The following is a 16,662-nucleotide window of genomic DNA, read 5'->3' as shown; positions in this document are numbered from 1 at the left end:
TCTGCCAGCAGATTTCAGATACAAGAAGGAAAAGTTTTAAAGTGTAAAAGAAAAAAAAAAAAGAACAGGAAATAATGAAATAATGAGGGTAGGAGCTGAAGTGTCAGTAATCAGAAAATGTGGATAAGCCACTGTTTATGAATCTTTACTCCGATCACTATCAGGCTAAGAACTCTACAAGAGAAAACCCAGTTGTCTAAAGAGATCATCCTGGAACTAGATGAAACTACACCCTGATTCTAGAATGACAGGTGCTTTATACAATACGATCAGAACAGTTTCCTCAGCCAGGTGGCGGGGGCTTCTGTTAAGAGATTAAAAGGAAATACTAGTTTTTCTACTGCTGAACGTGTAGACATTATTAATTCACACTGCATGATGTAGTGCGCCTACAGCACAGGGAGCAATCTGCTAAAATCGTGTTTCCAGCTCTCTTGTCTCAGGGCATAAGCTTATGGCATACACTCGATTGCTTATTTAAAACTTCCATTGTGAGAATCTAGAGTTTACCCCAAAGCTTTTATCACAAAAACACTAATAGCCACCTTGTTTCTGTGCAAGTATGCAGAAGTTTGGGCAACTACTGAACAGTAACAGCTGTGCCACTCAGCTTATACCCATGCCATCATTAAATAAAAACTCAAATAAGGTGTTACCACAGTATTTACACAATAATTTATGCTCCACTTTTATGATTAATCCATAAAATAAGTTTATTTGGAAAAACCATTGCCACAATATTTTATGATTTAAATATAATTCATATTAGTAAATGTATGTAAAGAAAAATTCCCTGTCCTTAAAAATAAAGCCATGAGGAGAAATATGAGAAATGACTTTAAAAAGCTCCTTACTTTACAAAGTTAGCTTAATACTCAAGTACATGGGAAATTATCTCTTGGCACAAATTTATGGAAGAAAATGACAACTATTGCATTTTTCAGAAGCATTTTAAAAATAGACATTTGATGTCTCAAATCTGCCCCGCCAAACTTTTAAGTATCCACTTGAATTGCGTTCTTTAAAAACACACATTACAACATCACTAAATTTCAAATTCAATCCCATAAAAAAACACTGACAGAAGGCTGCTTCTTCCTTGTGAATACTTGAATAGGTGGGAAGTGTACAAAACAATATCAACTTTAGAAGTCCTTCACCCTTCCTTAGATAGTCAGGCTGGCTTTGGAAGATGACAGCGGCTTCAGTCCTCACAGAAAACTGATCTACTCCAAGGTTTCATTATGTGAGGGTGGTAGGTGGGGCCTCATACATTCTGCAACTGACAGAAATGGGGGGAAGCGGCTCTACTTAAACTGTAAAACAGCACAAGAAAGGACGCTTAAAATGCATTCTTTCTTTTTCCAAATGGGAAAAGGCCTCGCTGTGGTTACATGGACTCTGGATACTCAAACAAAGATGAGGTTTGTTGAAAGGAAAAACCCGTCTTTCAGGCTGAATCCCAACTAGAAGCCACAGCAGCCTACACCCAGCATTCCATCCTCCAGTAAACAGGGGCTTTACACAAGCAACCTCACATGCCACTTACACTTCAAATTAGCCACATTCTTAGTGCATTCAACAAACGTTGTCATGGAACACACATACACATGCACACAAATTATTTAAAATATAAATTAAATATAAGAAGAAATATTCTTCAAGTCTACTTTATATCTTAGCACATTTTAATGTGAAAACACTGGGTCTGATTTATATTATAAATACATGCTAAAGTAGTGCTCCTGGGAACAGAACTTTTAAAAGAAATTAAAGTGTATTATACTTTTGGGGTGGGGGAAGAGAAACATATCCACCACAGCAGCACCAGTGCAGAGGCCAGAGAACAACTTGTAGGAGTTAGGTCTCTTTCTTTATCATGTGGATTCCGGGGATTGGCATTAGGTCATTTGGCTGAACCTGGATGAGGCCATACCTCTATGCACAGAGTCACCTTGCAACCCCACGTTCCAAATATTTTTAATAAACTACCTATTTGTAATGAAACTTTTATTCTCTTTTATCTAATTTTCCTTACTATTATCATTTCTTTAAATGGGCAGAGACCTATAATTTGAAAACCATTTTGCATAAATTAACAGCCCTATAACTATTTTTGTGTGCCTAGGAACTTTAAGTACACTGAATTAAATAAATAGTCATGAATTAAGTTTATACTCCACTTAGGGTAGCAATAATACCCAATAACAGAAGATCTAAAAAAGAAAGGAAAAAGTCAAGTCATACACTAAGGAAGGAGAATCAAACTGCCATCAAGCTTCTGAGAAAAACTATCATGAACTTGGAATTTTACAACATAAATGAGGAAAAATACACACACACACACACACACACACACACACACACACACACACAAGCTTCTAGATAGTTCAAACATCAAACAACTGATGTCCACAGCCTACTCCTGGGAGAAAGGGTCTGCACATGGGATGAACTAGGGTCTAGAAGAAACTAACTATGCAGAGAGGTTCAACTTCATCACAAGAATCCAGAATAAAAGTAGGAAAAGATAGCCAACAGTGGAAGTTGGCAGACTCCAGAAGGAATCAATCTTACTAATCAGTAAATGGCTTTCAGGTTTCTGACTCTATAGACTAACTATAAACCATTTGAGCCATGTTGCAATTTCAGCAACATAAATATACAAGAATTCAAAGTTGGCTACCTCTACAATACTTCTTTCTAAAGCAATTTGAGGATACAGAAAAACAATACAAAACAAAGTAACAAAAGACACTGGCAGGCTTTCTGTCAAACTGCAGTCAAGACTTTGAACTTCTCTCCCATGAAGCCTTGACCCTGAGCCCTAATCTTCATCCTAGTCTCTGCCTCTCCAGTCCAATTGTAAGAAGAATCTTGCAAAGCCCCACATCTACACAACCGACCATTCTGGCCTGCCTTCAGCAAGAATCCTGACACATTTGTCTTTTAGTCATTTTCTAGCCACTGACACTGTCTCGCCCTCATCACTCATTAGTCAACATAAATCATTATATTTGGAAAGGAAATGAGTTTTAGCTAGATTCTCTTCCCCATAGTGATAATCTTGACACTGGTTTTTAATAGTCTTAAACAAAACATTCCTTACGTTTTAAAACAAATATAAAATAATTTTCTTTCTACAGAATCAAAAACAGAAGACACAGAATCCAAGAAATCACAAAAAGTAACAGACATTTCCCTATGCCAAATATGTAGCTGCCCAGAGAGCAATCCATCTGCATTAGGAAAGGGAATACAAGATTCTTTCATGAAGTGCATCAGATCCAAGTAACCTCAAGGATATGGTATTGTAAAGTTTGTATCAGAGCACCAAAAAGAGTGAGAGACTACTAGAACCCTCCAAACAGGCAAGTAGTACAAAAAGCTACAGTCCATATATGAAATAAAATCCAAAGGGGTATAGCATTGACCTTAATGGCACACGAGAAAGTTAATTCATAAGATCTTGACAAGGGCAATATTAGGATATTTCCTATACACACTTCACCATATTATCTGAGAAATTAAAGATCCTGCCATTACTGTGATTACAGAAAATTGAATTGCCTATTAATATCTGGAATACATTTTAGGATCCAAAATAAACCTAGATGTGCACACATACACAAGCTATTCCTACAAGCAACTACTGCTACACACAACTCCTGATACCAAAATTTTCTCTAGAGTATACAAAATGTGCATGTTTTGTAAACATACAGATTTTATTATTTTTTAAATTTATGTGTGTGTTTGTGTGAGTAAACACATATCCACAGAGGCCAAAGATAGTGTCAGATTCCCTGGAGCTGGAGTTATGGTTGTATTTATGCCCAACGTGAGTGCTAGGAGCTGAACGCTGAACACGGGTCTTCTAGAAGAGCAGCAAGAAGTTTTCACTGCTGAGTCACCACCTCCAGCCCCCATATATTGTATGTTCCCTTTTCTGTAAAAATAAACCACAAGCATCCTCTTAAAAATGTTAGAGTTGACTCTTTCCCAGCTACCAGTATGCCCTGCTGGTAGTACATATCTATAACCTATAAACCTACTTAAGTAGGGTACCAACAATGTCTACCAACCAACAAGGCAAAGAGGTAGAAGCAGTGAGCTCTGGCTCATGCTGCCCGATAATTTCCATGTTTATCAACATGGTAACACTGAACAAAGAGTTCAGGCTGGCTACAGTACACCAGTGACTCTACCTTTTCACGGCCATGAAGAATCTTAATGTGTTCATGTAATCTAGTTAACCTGTCCTCCCTTGGGAACCTGAACTAGAAGTTGAAAAAAATAACTCAATGGGCAACAATGACAAAAGGCAAGTTGAAAACTGGGGAGGCATAAACTACTAGTAAGCAAAGTACAGCGGCTACCACAGGGAGGGAAACAGTGTATCCTATCTTATTAAATCCAGAGTCAAGCACCACCAGCAACCCTTCAACCTAAAAGAGACAGAAGCCTAAAGCTGCTTGGTGCTTCAGTTCCTGAGAACTCTGATTTTCAATTCAATATAATATTCTCTTTTTCCTCCTAAAATAATGTAAATAAGTTTTTTGTTTGTCTGTTTTTACTTATTCTGAGAGCTCCTCCATCTTTCTACCAAAATCAACAGTTCTTGGAAGTAATGGTCTTAATTACTTGTAATCATTTTCTGATTGGATCATGAACCATGCTGGACCAACAATAGATTGGAGGCTTTTGTAGTGAATTTGGATTCAGTTCCCAGCCACCCATGTGGTAGACCACAACCAAACATAACTCCAGTTTCAGGTGATTACATGTCCTCTACCCACCTCTGCAGGCACAGGCAAACACATGGGGAACATAAAGACAAACATATATAAATTCATATACATAAAAGTGAATAAATTTTAAAAACTGTATTTTTTAAAATATTTAAATGCTAAAACCTTAATATAGCCACCCAATGTTCAAAACCTCAGCATTTACTTTGCCATGCTCTGAAGCCAAAGCTAGAATTCTCAAGCAGAACTAAATAGATTACAATTGAAGTACAACTGAAAACAAATCAAAAGACCCTGAGGGGTCAACCAACTTTGACTGATGGTTCAGTGCAAAATGAAGTAAGTGTAAGCACCCTCAGCTAGTCTTCCGAGATGGCTTACTCTGAAACAGCATTCAGGTCTCTCTCCAGCAAGGGCATCAGCAGGAAATCCTCTATGAAGCACTGGCCCAGTGCGTCCTTCTGCCCTTTACTCCCCTTCACTGCCAGGTCACCCACAGCAATGCAGTTCCACCTCCCTATATCTGAATTGTTTACTCCACATTACATAAATGTCTTACAAAAATGTGCAACTTCAAGAAAACTCTTATCTCCTCCTTTCTTCCTCAACTCATACGTTAATCTTAGAAAAATCACTTGGCTTTCAGCCATCTCTCTTATATTCACTTTGGAACAACAACAAAAGATTCTAATCAAAGTTGCAATTATAAAAATAGTACAAGTAACCATGAGAAGGTTAAGAAAGACAAGGAATGATGACATATGAAAGGAACAGTGTCCTCAGAAACAACTGAACATTCTCCCCAAATAGCTACATGTTTCTACATTCATTTCACATCCCTCTGCATTAATATGTAATCTCATATAATAAAAGAGTACTAAAAATATGTCTAAATGCTTTAATATTATCTTTTAATTACCAGTGAATGCCTTACCTTTGCATTCAAAATATTCCTTACATTACTGTCAGAATGATTAGCAACATTCCTATTATGACGTGCTTGAAATTATTTTAAATATTTTTCATTAAAGTTACAAAATACATATCTGAAAACCAATTTCTACTAGAAGTTCAAATGCTAAAGTCAAGCAGATGGTGGCGACAGGAAATCATTGTAAGTCAAGTAGATGGTGGAGCTGGGGGACCACTGTAAGTCAGAAAATAGTGGAGCCACTTGCAGGACCACTGTAAGTCAAGCAGATGGTGGAGCTGGGGGACCACTGTAAGTCAAGCAGATGGTGGAAACTGGGGAACACTGTAAGTCAAGCAAATGGTGGAATCAAGGGACCACTGTAAGTCAAGTAGAAGATGGTAGAGCCGGGGAACCACTGTAAGTCAAGGAGAAGATGGTGGAGTTGGGGGACCACTGTAAGTCAAGGAGATGGTAGAGCTGGGCACCACTGTTTTCCCTCTTCCCCAACAGCAACCCAGCAGCACAGCTGGGGCTCTAAGGGAAACAATCAGCAGGGCTGCAGCTTCAGTTTCTTTTAATTTGTCACATTAGTACTGGATTTCCTTGCAACTGGTCCTCAGCTGCCACCTTAGCCTGACTCAGTCCCCACACTCTCTGTGTGATAGGAATAAAAAGATTAAGTTTATAACAGATGAGTTGCTTATAAGACATGCTTAAGATGAGTAAGAATAGGATAAATGCCCAATGCTTTAAATGCAAAGCATCTAGAATCAGTAGATATTCAACATTTCTATATAAATAAGTCACAGTTTTAACAATTCCTGAAAATACTTCTATAACTTGCTTCTCAATATCTAGAAAGGAACAAAATAATTTCTTAAAGTCTTAAAAAACAATTGCTGACTAGGACTCATTATAAGAGAAAATCTTTTTTCCCTCCACTCAAACTAAATCAAAACCTCAGCTGTAGGCAACTCTGCTTTTGCACTACCCGTTTTCCTAAAGATAACTGGCTAGTGCTTCTAGTCTCCCGATTTCCACATAGTAATGTAAACTAATGTCTCTGCTACTAACTATAATCCCCATGAACAAAAGACAGTATATCCTCCATGTTGGTCTCTTTGGAATCTATCAGTCTTGTACATGTTTTTCACTATGAATGTGTATGTCTGCTTTCTCTTACATATTTATTTTAAAATTTTAAAATTTCTGTTTACAGCTTACATTTATATTTTTATAGTTTATGGACTCTAACGTTTAGACACAAACACACACATCTGTTTTCTTTAAATTCTGATTATTTATAAGCCCTTCACAAAGTGGGGCATCTGGGAAAGGTGGGCACCTGTACCTTGTCTGTTGCATTTATGTTCCACCTACTTCCTCCCTTTTGTCTTGCTCAGTCTCTGTCCCTACCAAAAGGTTCCATGCTCCCCAGGGTTCCCATAAACCTATAGATCCAGTGGGAAGCTTTCCAGCAGCTCAACACCGAGAACCTTCTCCCACACAACTCTCTCCACCTTCCAAGAAACAAAAGGATGTTTAAATAAGTCAAGGATCCAAAAGAAGCATCAGAGCAAGGTTGGCCTGCTCCTACTTTGTCTCCTGACCTCTGTCTCCATGCACCTGCTCTCTCTACTCTACTCTGCTCTCCTCCCCTGCACCCCCACCACAGGAAGGCTTGGGAATGCCTGGCTGTCATCCAGTGAATACGTTCATCTAAGTAAAACAGAGTCCTGAAAGAGCCTTTTCAAACCCAATGCCATGTCTTCCAGTCAGTCAATGAAGGATATTCTGGGGCTTGAGACAAAACTGAATCACAACTGACTCCCAGAAGCCTCAAATCCAGACTAGGAACTCCTACACTTTGTACAATGATTCACAGGGAAAGGGAAACAAAATGATGCAATAATACTTAAACACCATTACTACTGATGAGAAATATAATTACTAACTGTTGACTGTGAATCTATTTCCCACCTTTGGCGGCAGGGTGGAATGACACATCACCAACAGATGTTTATGATACTTAGAACCAAGACAAGTGAGTCACTTCACTCACTTTGCCTCGTCTACTGTTGCCAACAAACTTAAGATTATACCTTAACTGTTTTTCCAGAAGGATGATTGTCTTAATAGATGACACAAGAGTAGTTTGCAACAACTCCTTATTTGTGGATGTTCCAAAAGCAGTTTACTGGGCTATTTCTACCTGACAGATACTGTGATAGGCCTTAACATGCATAACCTCATTTCCTATAGCAACAACCTGCTACATTAGGTTAGGACTTAAGTCTAGTTTTCCCATGGGGAGACTGGAAGGGAGAAGTTAAACAATTCAGGTCATACAGGAATTAAGCTACAGAGAAGGACTGAAATCCAGGCTGTCAGCTTCAACACCATGTTTGTAACCACCTCTCACATTTGCCCAAGTAATCCATGGTATTCTTGTTACACCTCCTCCTGCTGTCACTGGCCCTTACCACACTTTCCTTAGAAACAAATCTGAGACTCTCAATCCTCTTGCCTCAGTTTCCTGAGGAATGTCCCACCAGGTCCACCTTTTTCGCCGATCAATCCTTACAGCTGTATGCTAGATTCCAAGAGCCTTCTAATCTCACCAAATAGTCGGCTATTTATGCAAAACGGAGGCTAACAGTGTCTAAAGAATGCAAGGACAACTTACATATATTATTCTTTGGGATAGTGACTATGCCTTTCTATTATGTTTTAAGTTATAGGTTTTAAAATAAACACAGTAAGTAACAAAATGTTGCAAAACTTTGACAAATAAATAATCAGCTAATGTATAAAGTAAACACTAATAAAACACTGCTTTTGGTTGATACTGAATCAACCACCTTCACAATTACGAGAAGATGATATTGAATCTATTTCATTTACTCTTTCTACAGTTTTTCCCAGAACATTCAGAAAGAAAGGATGTACAGTTATAATCACTGCAATAAAAGCTTGTCCTGAATTTGACCCTGTAAGTATTAATAAAAATAATGCGACTGGAGCAGATTTTGTTTGCAGGGTGTTGTTGATGTTGTTTGAGCCAAGTCTCACAAAACAGCCTTGCTGACCTAAGTCATTACTACAGCTCAGGCTGTCCTTGATGTCAGGATCTTTCTGCCTCAGCCTCTCAGTGCTGGGATTAAAGATGTGTACACACCACTGCAGACAACAGATACAAGACAAAAGGAATGAAAGGTGATTCACAGACACTTTACTCTAATAGTACATAATTCCAGAGAGTTTGAAAAACTTATTTTCAACTAAATATCCTATTTTCTATTTTTCTAAAAATGGTATGTAAAAGCCAAACTGTGCCAAAATGGACACAAATTGCCTACTTCAACTAAATATGAAGCGAAAACTGCATTCCATGCTTTGACGTGTCTAAGTATTGGTCCCTGGTTCAAACTGGACCTTAATGCCATCAAAGCCAGCAGTCTGACAAGAATTATCCGATGAATGGCACAGAATGAAGCAAAGTATTTTTGTCACAAGAAAATGTCACTCAATTACTTCTTTAAAAAAAAAAAAAGTTCCCTAGGGGCTGGAGAGATAGCTCAGCAGTCAAGAGCTGTTTGCTCGGGCAAAGGACTAGGGTCCTATTGCCAGCATTCTGACACAGCAGATCAAAAGTGTCTCTAATTCCAGTTCCGGAAAGTCCAATGCCCTCTTCTGGTCTTCCGGAGCATAGCACACACATTTGTACTTACATATATGCAATCAAAACATCCATACAAATAAAAAAAATAAATTTCAAAGGACCCTAAACTCGAGCATGGTATCTCAAAATTCTCACAACACATAGCTGTTTTAAACACAATTCAATAATTCTAGGCAACATATACATAAGCATTTCAATATGTATATGTGTTTAATATGTATTAATATTCCGTACATTCAATTACTACTAATATGCTAGTACTATCACTGAGTTTGGTGGCTCATATACTAAGTAAGATGTACTTTACATAACAAGTACAAAAGTTATATGCAAAAGTGCTAGTTACTCATTAGGTACCAGATGAATTAAGTTAACAATGAAAGGCCTGGCTCACAGATAACAGATAGCACTTACTCCACATAATCTAAATTCTGTTATCTCATTTAACCTCCTCACTTCAAAACCATGAAGTAGGTATCATTACTGGTCATTAAACAGACAGGAACATTACTAGGTTAATTAACCTGCAAAGATCACACAGCTTTTTAGTTCTGGAGTGACATTTGGACCAAAGCAATAAAGCTTCAAGGTTTTCTAAACCTGTCAGGTAGTCTATCACCAAAACGACAAGAAAATGTCAGCAAAAGCTCAACTTAGCATTAAATAAGGGCAAGAGGCAAGGAAACACCCTTGAGTCAATGAGACAATGAGGGGAAACAAAATAAAGCTGCACAGAAAAACAAAGTCCCATTGGAAGCCCAGCTGCTAGGATCAGCTCACACACTGGCTAAGCTTCGTCACCTGACAGATAACATGGTTCCACCTTGCTCAATATCCAAACAGCCATTACATATTACAGAAATAGTCAATTTGTACATTTCAAGTGAGAAAAGTGAAACTTGAAGGTAAAGCTACTCTTCTTAAGCTATATTTGCATGGGAGCTTCAAGTTCAACACACATCTAGAAGGCACCAAGGCACAACACCACAAAATTTAAAAAAAAGCAAAGACATGTTTGTCTACTTCCCAACTAATAAATTATATGTTGCTAAGAAAATAGCACACAGTAACCAGGAAGTGGGCTGGCCGACTTCCACGACCTCAAATAAACATGCTCTGGTTAAGTTTCTATAAGCGACTATCCTCCTCCAATAAGAGTAATGGTTCCTCAACACTGCCGATTCCACTACACGCTGAGGTCTAAGTTTCTGAAGTTTTGCTTCACTGGTATTATAAAGAGCCAAAGAGTTTTGTAGAATCTGCTTATTATAAACAAGTACGCAAGTTTTTCCAAAGTTAAACTGAAGCATTCTGGTATTATTTCATATACCACTAAGTACAATAAAGCTTTATTTTTAAAAATATTTTGCTAGTTACCAATTACAAGTTGCTGGGCAGGAAAAAGAAGTTCCCCACAAAGGGCCTTTGCACCCTATATCCTCTCATTTATACTCCAGTTAATAGAATTCAGTCCTACACTTATTTTATTCAAACTCCTTTCAATGTCTCTTTTATAAGTTTGTATAGCACATACATTCTTTGAAGCAAGGATTTATTAATTCTGAAGATGAAACTTTAAAGGCACTATTTTTAACATACCCATCACTGGCAACTTATGAAGTATATAAATATTGTAAAGACTTCAGTATTTCCCAACAAAGATAGTTTCATAAAGCAAACTTAGTACCATCTACAAAGCTTAAGGGACAGAGCATGAATTTGTCTTCCTGCTTCAAGGAAGGCACAGCTGCTTCAGACAGCATCCACTTACTAAAACTCACACAAACTCACTTAGATCTATCACTTTGAATATCGATGTGAATAATTTAAAAGTAGAGCAAGGGCCGGGAGGGGGGGCTCAGTTGGTAAAGCACTTGCCCTACTCAGGTATGAAAACCTGAGTTTGATCCTTAGCACCCACATAAGAATGCTAGGTGTGCTGGTGTGTGCTTGTAACCCACCCAGCACTGCAGCAATGGCGATACCAGATCCTGGGGCTTGCTGGCAAGCCAGGTTAGCAAAATCACTGAGTCCCAGGTCCTAGGGAGAGACTATCTAAAAACCATGATAGATGGCTCCTGAAAAACATACTCAATAACACTATAGCTATAGCGCCCTTTTTCCCTGGCTAGCAGCGCGGTGGCCGCACAATGCCTGGAGTTACTGTAAAAGACGTTAACCAGCAGGAGTTCTTCAGAGCTCTGGCAGTCTTCCTCATAAGGTCCGGGAAGCTGAAAGTCCCTGAATGGGTAGACACAGTCAAGCTGGCCAAACATAAAGAGCTTGCCCTCTATGATGAGAACTGGTTCTACACACGAGCTGCTTTTACAGCACGGCACCTGTACCCGTGTGGTGGTGCCAGGGTTGGCTCCGTGACCAAGATCTATGGAGGACGGGAGAGAAACGGTGTCAGGCCCAGCCACTTCAGCAGAGGCTCCAAGAGTGTGGCCCGCTGCGTTCTCCAAGCCCTGAAGGGACTGAAAATGGTGAAAAAGGACCAAGCTAACACCTCAGGAACAGAGAGATCTGGACAGGATTGCCAGGCAGGTGGCAGCTGACAACAAGAAGAATTGGAACAAAGGATGCTGGGTTAATAAACTGCCTCATTCATAAAAAAACAAAAGAACACCTATAGCTTACACACACACAGGTGCACACACACAGGTACACACACACAGGTACACACACACAGGTACGCACACACAGGTACACACACAGGTACACACACACAGGTACACACACACAGGTACGTACATGTACACTCACTCTACTTGTGCACCCCGCATGCAAACACAGACATAAAACCAGAGATGACATGGACAAACTCTTTAACTTACATGACCTCTAAAAGATAAGTATTTTCCAACTGTCTGGTGGGAAACCTGTACAACTGTACTATGTTATACAATATACATAATACTACTGTATCTTCAATAAATAAAATATCCAGTGTGTGTACCCGCTTCTCAGAGTGCCAGTATGGATGTCAGAGGATAATTTGTGGAAGCCAGTTCTCACCTCCTACATGAAGATCCTGGGATTGAACGTTGACTATCAGGCCTGTAGTAAACCCAACTGAGCCACCTCACAGGCCCTATTCTTAGCATTTTTGTTGGGTTGGTTCCAGCAGGGTGGGAAGTAAAGTAGCCAGTGCTTTATCCTAAGACAAATTTTGAAAAATAATTACTAAAATAGCTACAATTTAAGTAGTTGTGTTTATGCCACCTGTGCATCTGGACCATACAGTGGGAGGAAGTCAGCCCAGACAGCCAGAGGAGATCCACACCAGCAGGGAAGGACACCTTAGGAAGATGCTTGGAGAGAACGGGCTGCCGCTGCTCCAGGAACCCGAGGAAGATCTGGCTTGGGCAGAAGGTGAGAAGGCATGAGAGGGGTCTGTTACTTGACATCTTAGCTCTGTGTGACATGTTTTCTTGCCTTAAAGCTCAGTTTTACAGCTTGTCCTTCGTTCCTTCCTCCCCTTGCTTGTTTTTTCTCAATTCTGTCCATTCCTTTTCTTTGACTAACTCTTCAGACAAGTCTTTGGTATTCTCTTGGTATTTGAAGATTTTACATTTTATCAATGCCAACTGTTCAGCAACTCCTAAAGGCAGTATGTGACAATGTTTCCTGAAACACTGAATAGAAAAATCACTGACCTAGTGAGTCAGCCTCACTACCCAGCTAGTTCCTGTAGTTTTGTTTTTCTCTACTCTATCACAGCACAGAAAGTCATGGGTGTACGGGGTGAACATGGAGGTGGGGATTAGCAACAAAACCTAAACAAAAATATGCAATAAATAGTCTCAGGGAAAATAAGTAGTATCGTGGAAGTAATTTAAAAATTTTCTAGATACATTTATTTTATGTGGATGAACGTTGCCTACACATATGTCCACACCCCACATGCATGCTTTGTACCCACAGAGGTCAGAAGAGATCATCAAATCCCTGGGAACTCAAATTAGAGACAGCTGTAAGCCACTGTTGTGGGTGCTGGGACTCAAACCGAGCCCACAGAAAAAGCAAGTGGTCTGGCCACTGAGCAGTCCCACTGAGGAAAGTTTGACTTGAGGGATTTATATGGTAACACAGCATAACCTCTCCAGATGTGTCTACGAGGTCACAAATCATGTATTTCCCAAGAATTCTGTTTGAAATTTTTGATATGAAACCCAATTCTCCAGCAGCTGACAATAAATCATCAACACACTGTAAAAGATGAAACAAAATGACACATAAATAGTACAGACTAACAAAATAAACAAAATGCTAATGTGAACTAACAATACTTCCAAGAAGAGCAAATGTGTGAGTTTTAATTTCTATGGAACTTTACTTTCCTAAATTTCTAACAGACATTACAAAGCATGTTTCTAGAATTACAAAGAATTTAGAAATACAGGGCTGGAGAGATGGCTCAGGAGGAAAGTGCTTGGCTTGCTATATGTGTAAATATTGGGCATGACAGATTACATCTGAACCCAGTGCTTGGGGCCAGGAGCTTGTTGGTCAGCCATTCTAGCCAAACCAGCATTAGTGACAAAGATTTGTCTTGTCTTAAGACAAAACAAAAACAAAAACCGTGGAAAGTGATAGAGGAAGATACTTAATATTAACATCTACATCTAGCTTCCCCCCCCCATATACTGGCATACATACATGTACACAAACATACACCACACATGTATATCACACACCTAAAAATGAAATACTAACAAAAAAAAATCACACTGACATTGCAATTTATGGTTTTTAAAAATTGTACAAACGTATTTTAAGCTTTTTAACAATTGTGCTAAATAGAAAGCTAAACTTTCTCAATTTTCTTGTAAGACTTCAGCCAGATAGCTAGAAAACAACTTAAAAAAAACAGTCAGCTACACTAATCAGAATAATTCTGCCTTATCCCTATGGATACCTAGAACCTCAACTGACAACAACTAGTAGCCAGTCACGAAGTCGGTGAAAAGCAAACAAAAAGTACAGAACATGAGCCTATCTTGGGAAATGAGAGGGATTAAAGTTTCCAATATATTATTTATTGGTTCAAAATTTATGAGCACCATTTATTGCTCTTCATCTAACTACCACAATACAAACATGAAGTAAAAACAGTTCCTCCAAGGGAACTGAGACCGCAAATTCTGTCCCTTAATTACGGTAACAGCAAAGGTACCTACAAAGCAACATGTGATAGAAGTGTTACAATAATGGCAGGAGCTCATCATTTGAACAAGAGAGTCACATTGCAGAGTCCTTTGCCACTAAACCAGTTGTTTCACTTATGGTCACCTTAAAGCTCACCCGGAAAGACAAGTTAAGTTATCATAATCTGAGCATTTTCCTTCACCTTCTTACATCACAACTGGATAATCATCCCTTGGAAGAGAAAATAAGAGGGGTGGGACATAAAGGTAGAGCCCTTGCCTAGCATATGCCAGGCCTGGGTCAACCAGAACCAAAATCAAAGACAGAAAAAGAAACAAAGAAAAAATAAGAAAAAGAAAGAAATCACTGAGAAGACTTAGGAGAATGTGTGTCACCACAGAGCAAGGAAGGGGAACATAGGAGGGTCCTGGGGCTCGCTAGCTACTGCTCTATCCCAATGGGCTCTAGGCTCACAAAAGACTCGATCTCCAAAAAATAAGGTCAACAGCAATAAAGTAAGGTATCGGAAATTGACTTCTGGCTTCTACACACATGCACCTGTACATAAACCTGCACATCCACACGCACAAACAAGTACACACACAGACAAGGTATAATATCAACCTGTGCTGGCTAGTTTTATGTCTAGTTGACACAGCTAGAATCAACTGGGAATAGGGAATATAAATGGAGAAATTCCTCTACCAGACTAATCTGTGGACAAGATTGTGGGACATTTTCTGGACTGATGAATGATGAGAAGGCCCAGGTTACCATGGGTTACGCCAACTTTGGGCTGATGGTCCTTAGTGCTATAAGAATGTAGGCTGAGCACGAATGAGAAGCAAGGCAATAAACAGCACCCTTCAAGGCCTCTGCATCAGTTACTGCTTATAGCTCCTGCCCTGACCTTCCAGATGATGGATTTTATCACATTACAGACAGCCCTGACTGACACCAAGACCTATAATCTAAACACTTGGAAAGTTAAGTTAGGAAAGGTGCTGAGAGTTGGAAGCCAGTCTGAGCAACAGACTTATACCCTGTCTCAAAAGATAAATAAATAAACAAAAAAGGTACTCAAGCTGGGAAGGTAACTCAGTGGAAAATCATTTACTATATAAGCCTGAAGATCTGAGTTTGGATCCCCAGAACTTATGAAAAAGTCAGATCTCATAGTATGTCTACATAATCTGTCACTCATCCTTGCATACATAGAAACACAAATAATTTTAAAGCTATTTGGGGGCCAAAGCAGGAAGATCACAAGTTCAAGACCTGTCTGAACAACTTAGTGAGGTCCTATTGCAAAATCAAAAGTTAAAAGACTGAGGATGTATGTATGTCCATGGTACAGCACTTCTCTATCCGGCAAGAAGCCCTTGGTTTAGTCAACAGTGCCATAAATAAAGAGAAGGTGGGGATTCAGGGATTGTGCCTCTAACTCATTGAGGAAACTACCCAAAGTAACTGCCATTTATAAGTCATCTAAATTATTTTTAATAAATATAACCAACTTGATAATACATCAAGAAAGCATAGAAATAACGCAAATAACTATCAATCCAGCCATTAAAAACCATGAAGCAGGGGCTGGTAAAATAGCTCACTGACTAACATTGCCTACTATCAAGACTGTTGATCTAAGTTTGATCTCTGGGACTACATGATAGAATTACACAAGTTGTTGAAGACACATGCATGGATACATGTATGTATGTATGTATGTATGTATGTATGTATGTATGTGTATACACACACATAATACATGGATGGACAATGGACAGATGAATAGACAGATGGATAGAATAAAAGTATTTTTTAAATAATTATTTATTTACTTATTATGTATGCAGTGTTCTGTTTGCATATATGCCTACAGACCAGAAGAGGGCACCAGATCTCATTATAAATGGTTGTGAGCCACCATGTGGTTGCTGGGAATTGAACTCAGGACCTCTGGAAGAGCAGTCAATGCTCTTAACTGCTGAGCCATCTCTCTAGCCCGAATAAAAATATTTTTAAATCTTGAAGCAAAATTACATGTACCAGGTAGGTACATGCCTTTAATGCCAGCACTCAGAAAGTAGAGGCAGACAGATTACTATGAGTTCAAAGCCAGCTTGGACTACAGATGAGCCTTTGTCTTAAAAAAAAAAAAAATT

The 16,662-nt window shown here is 39.0% G+C and overlaps 2 protein-coding genes across 3 annotated transcripts in view; one reads left to right on the top strand and one right to left on the bottom strand.

Annotated features, from left to right (window-relative positions):
• The window catches only part of Usp6nl (USP6 N-terminal like), a 127,859-nt gene that overhangs the window by 59,118 nt on the left and 52,079 nt on the right, over positions 1-16,662 (bottom strand). The gene's annotated exons all lie outside the window — the stretch shown is intronic.
• On the top strand, positions 11,497-11,904 carry LOC101990427 (40S ribosomal protein S19-like). Of its 2 annotated transcripts, XM_026783093.1 has the most exons (2): positions 11,497-11,718; positions 11,842-11,904. In XM_026783093.1, exons 1-2 carry the CDS (start codon positions 11,497-11,499, stop codon positions 11,902-11,904), a joined length of 285 nt encoding a protein of 94 aa, XP_026638894.1. The 2 variants fall into 2 exon arrangements, with proteins under 2 accessions (XP_026638894.1, XP_026638893.1); XM_026783092.1 differs by having other exon boundaries at positions 11,497-11,904.

Source organism: Microtus ochrogaster, chromosome 16, assembly GCF_000317375.1.
Source record: "Microtus ochrogaster isolate Prairie Vole_2 chromosome 16, MicOch1.0, whole genome shotgun sequence".
Classification (NCBI taxonomy): domain Eukaryota; kingdom Metazoa; phylum Chordata; class Mammalia; order Rodentia; family Cricetidae; genus Microtus; species Microtus ochrogaster.
This window is presented reverse-complemented; position numbering and strand designations above follow the sequence as displayed.

Bases quoted from the DNA above. Each gene is read 5' to 3' on its own strand.
- LOC101990427 (XM_026783092.1), top strand. From the start codon at position 11,497: ATGCCTGGAGTTACTGTAAAAGACGTTAACCAGCAGGAGTTCTTCAGA.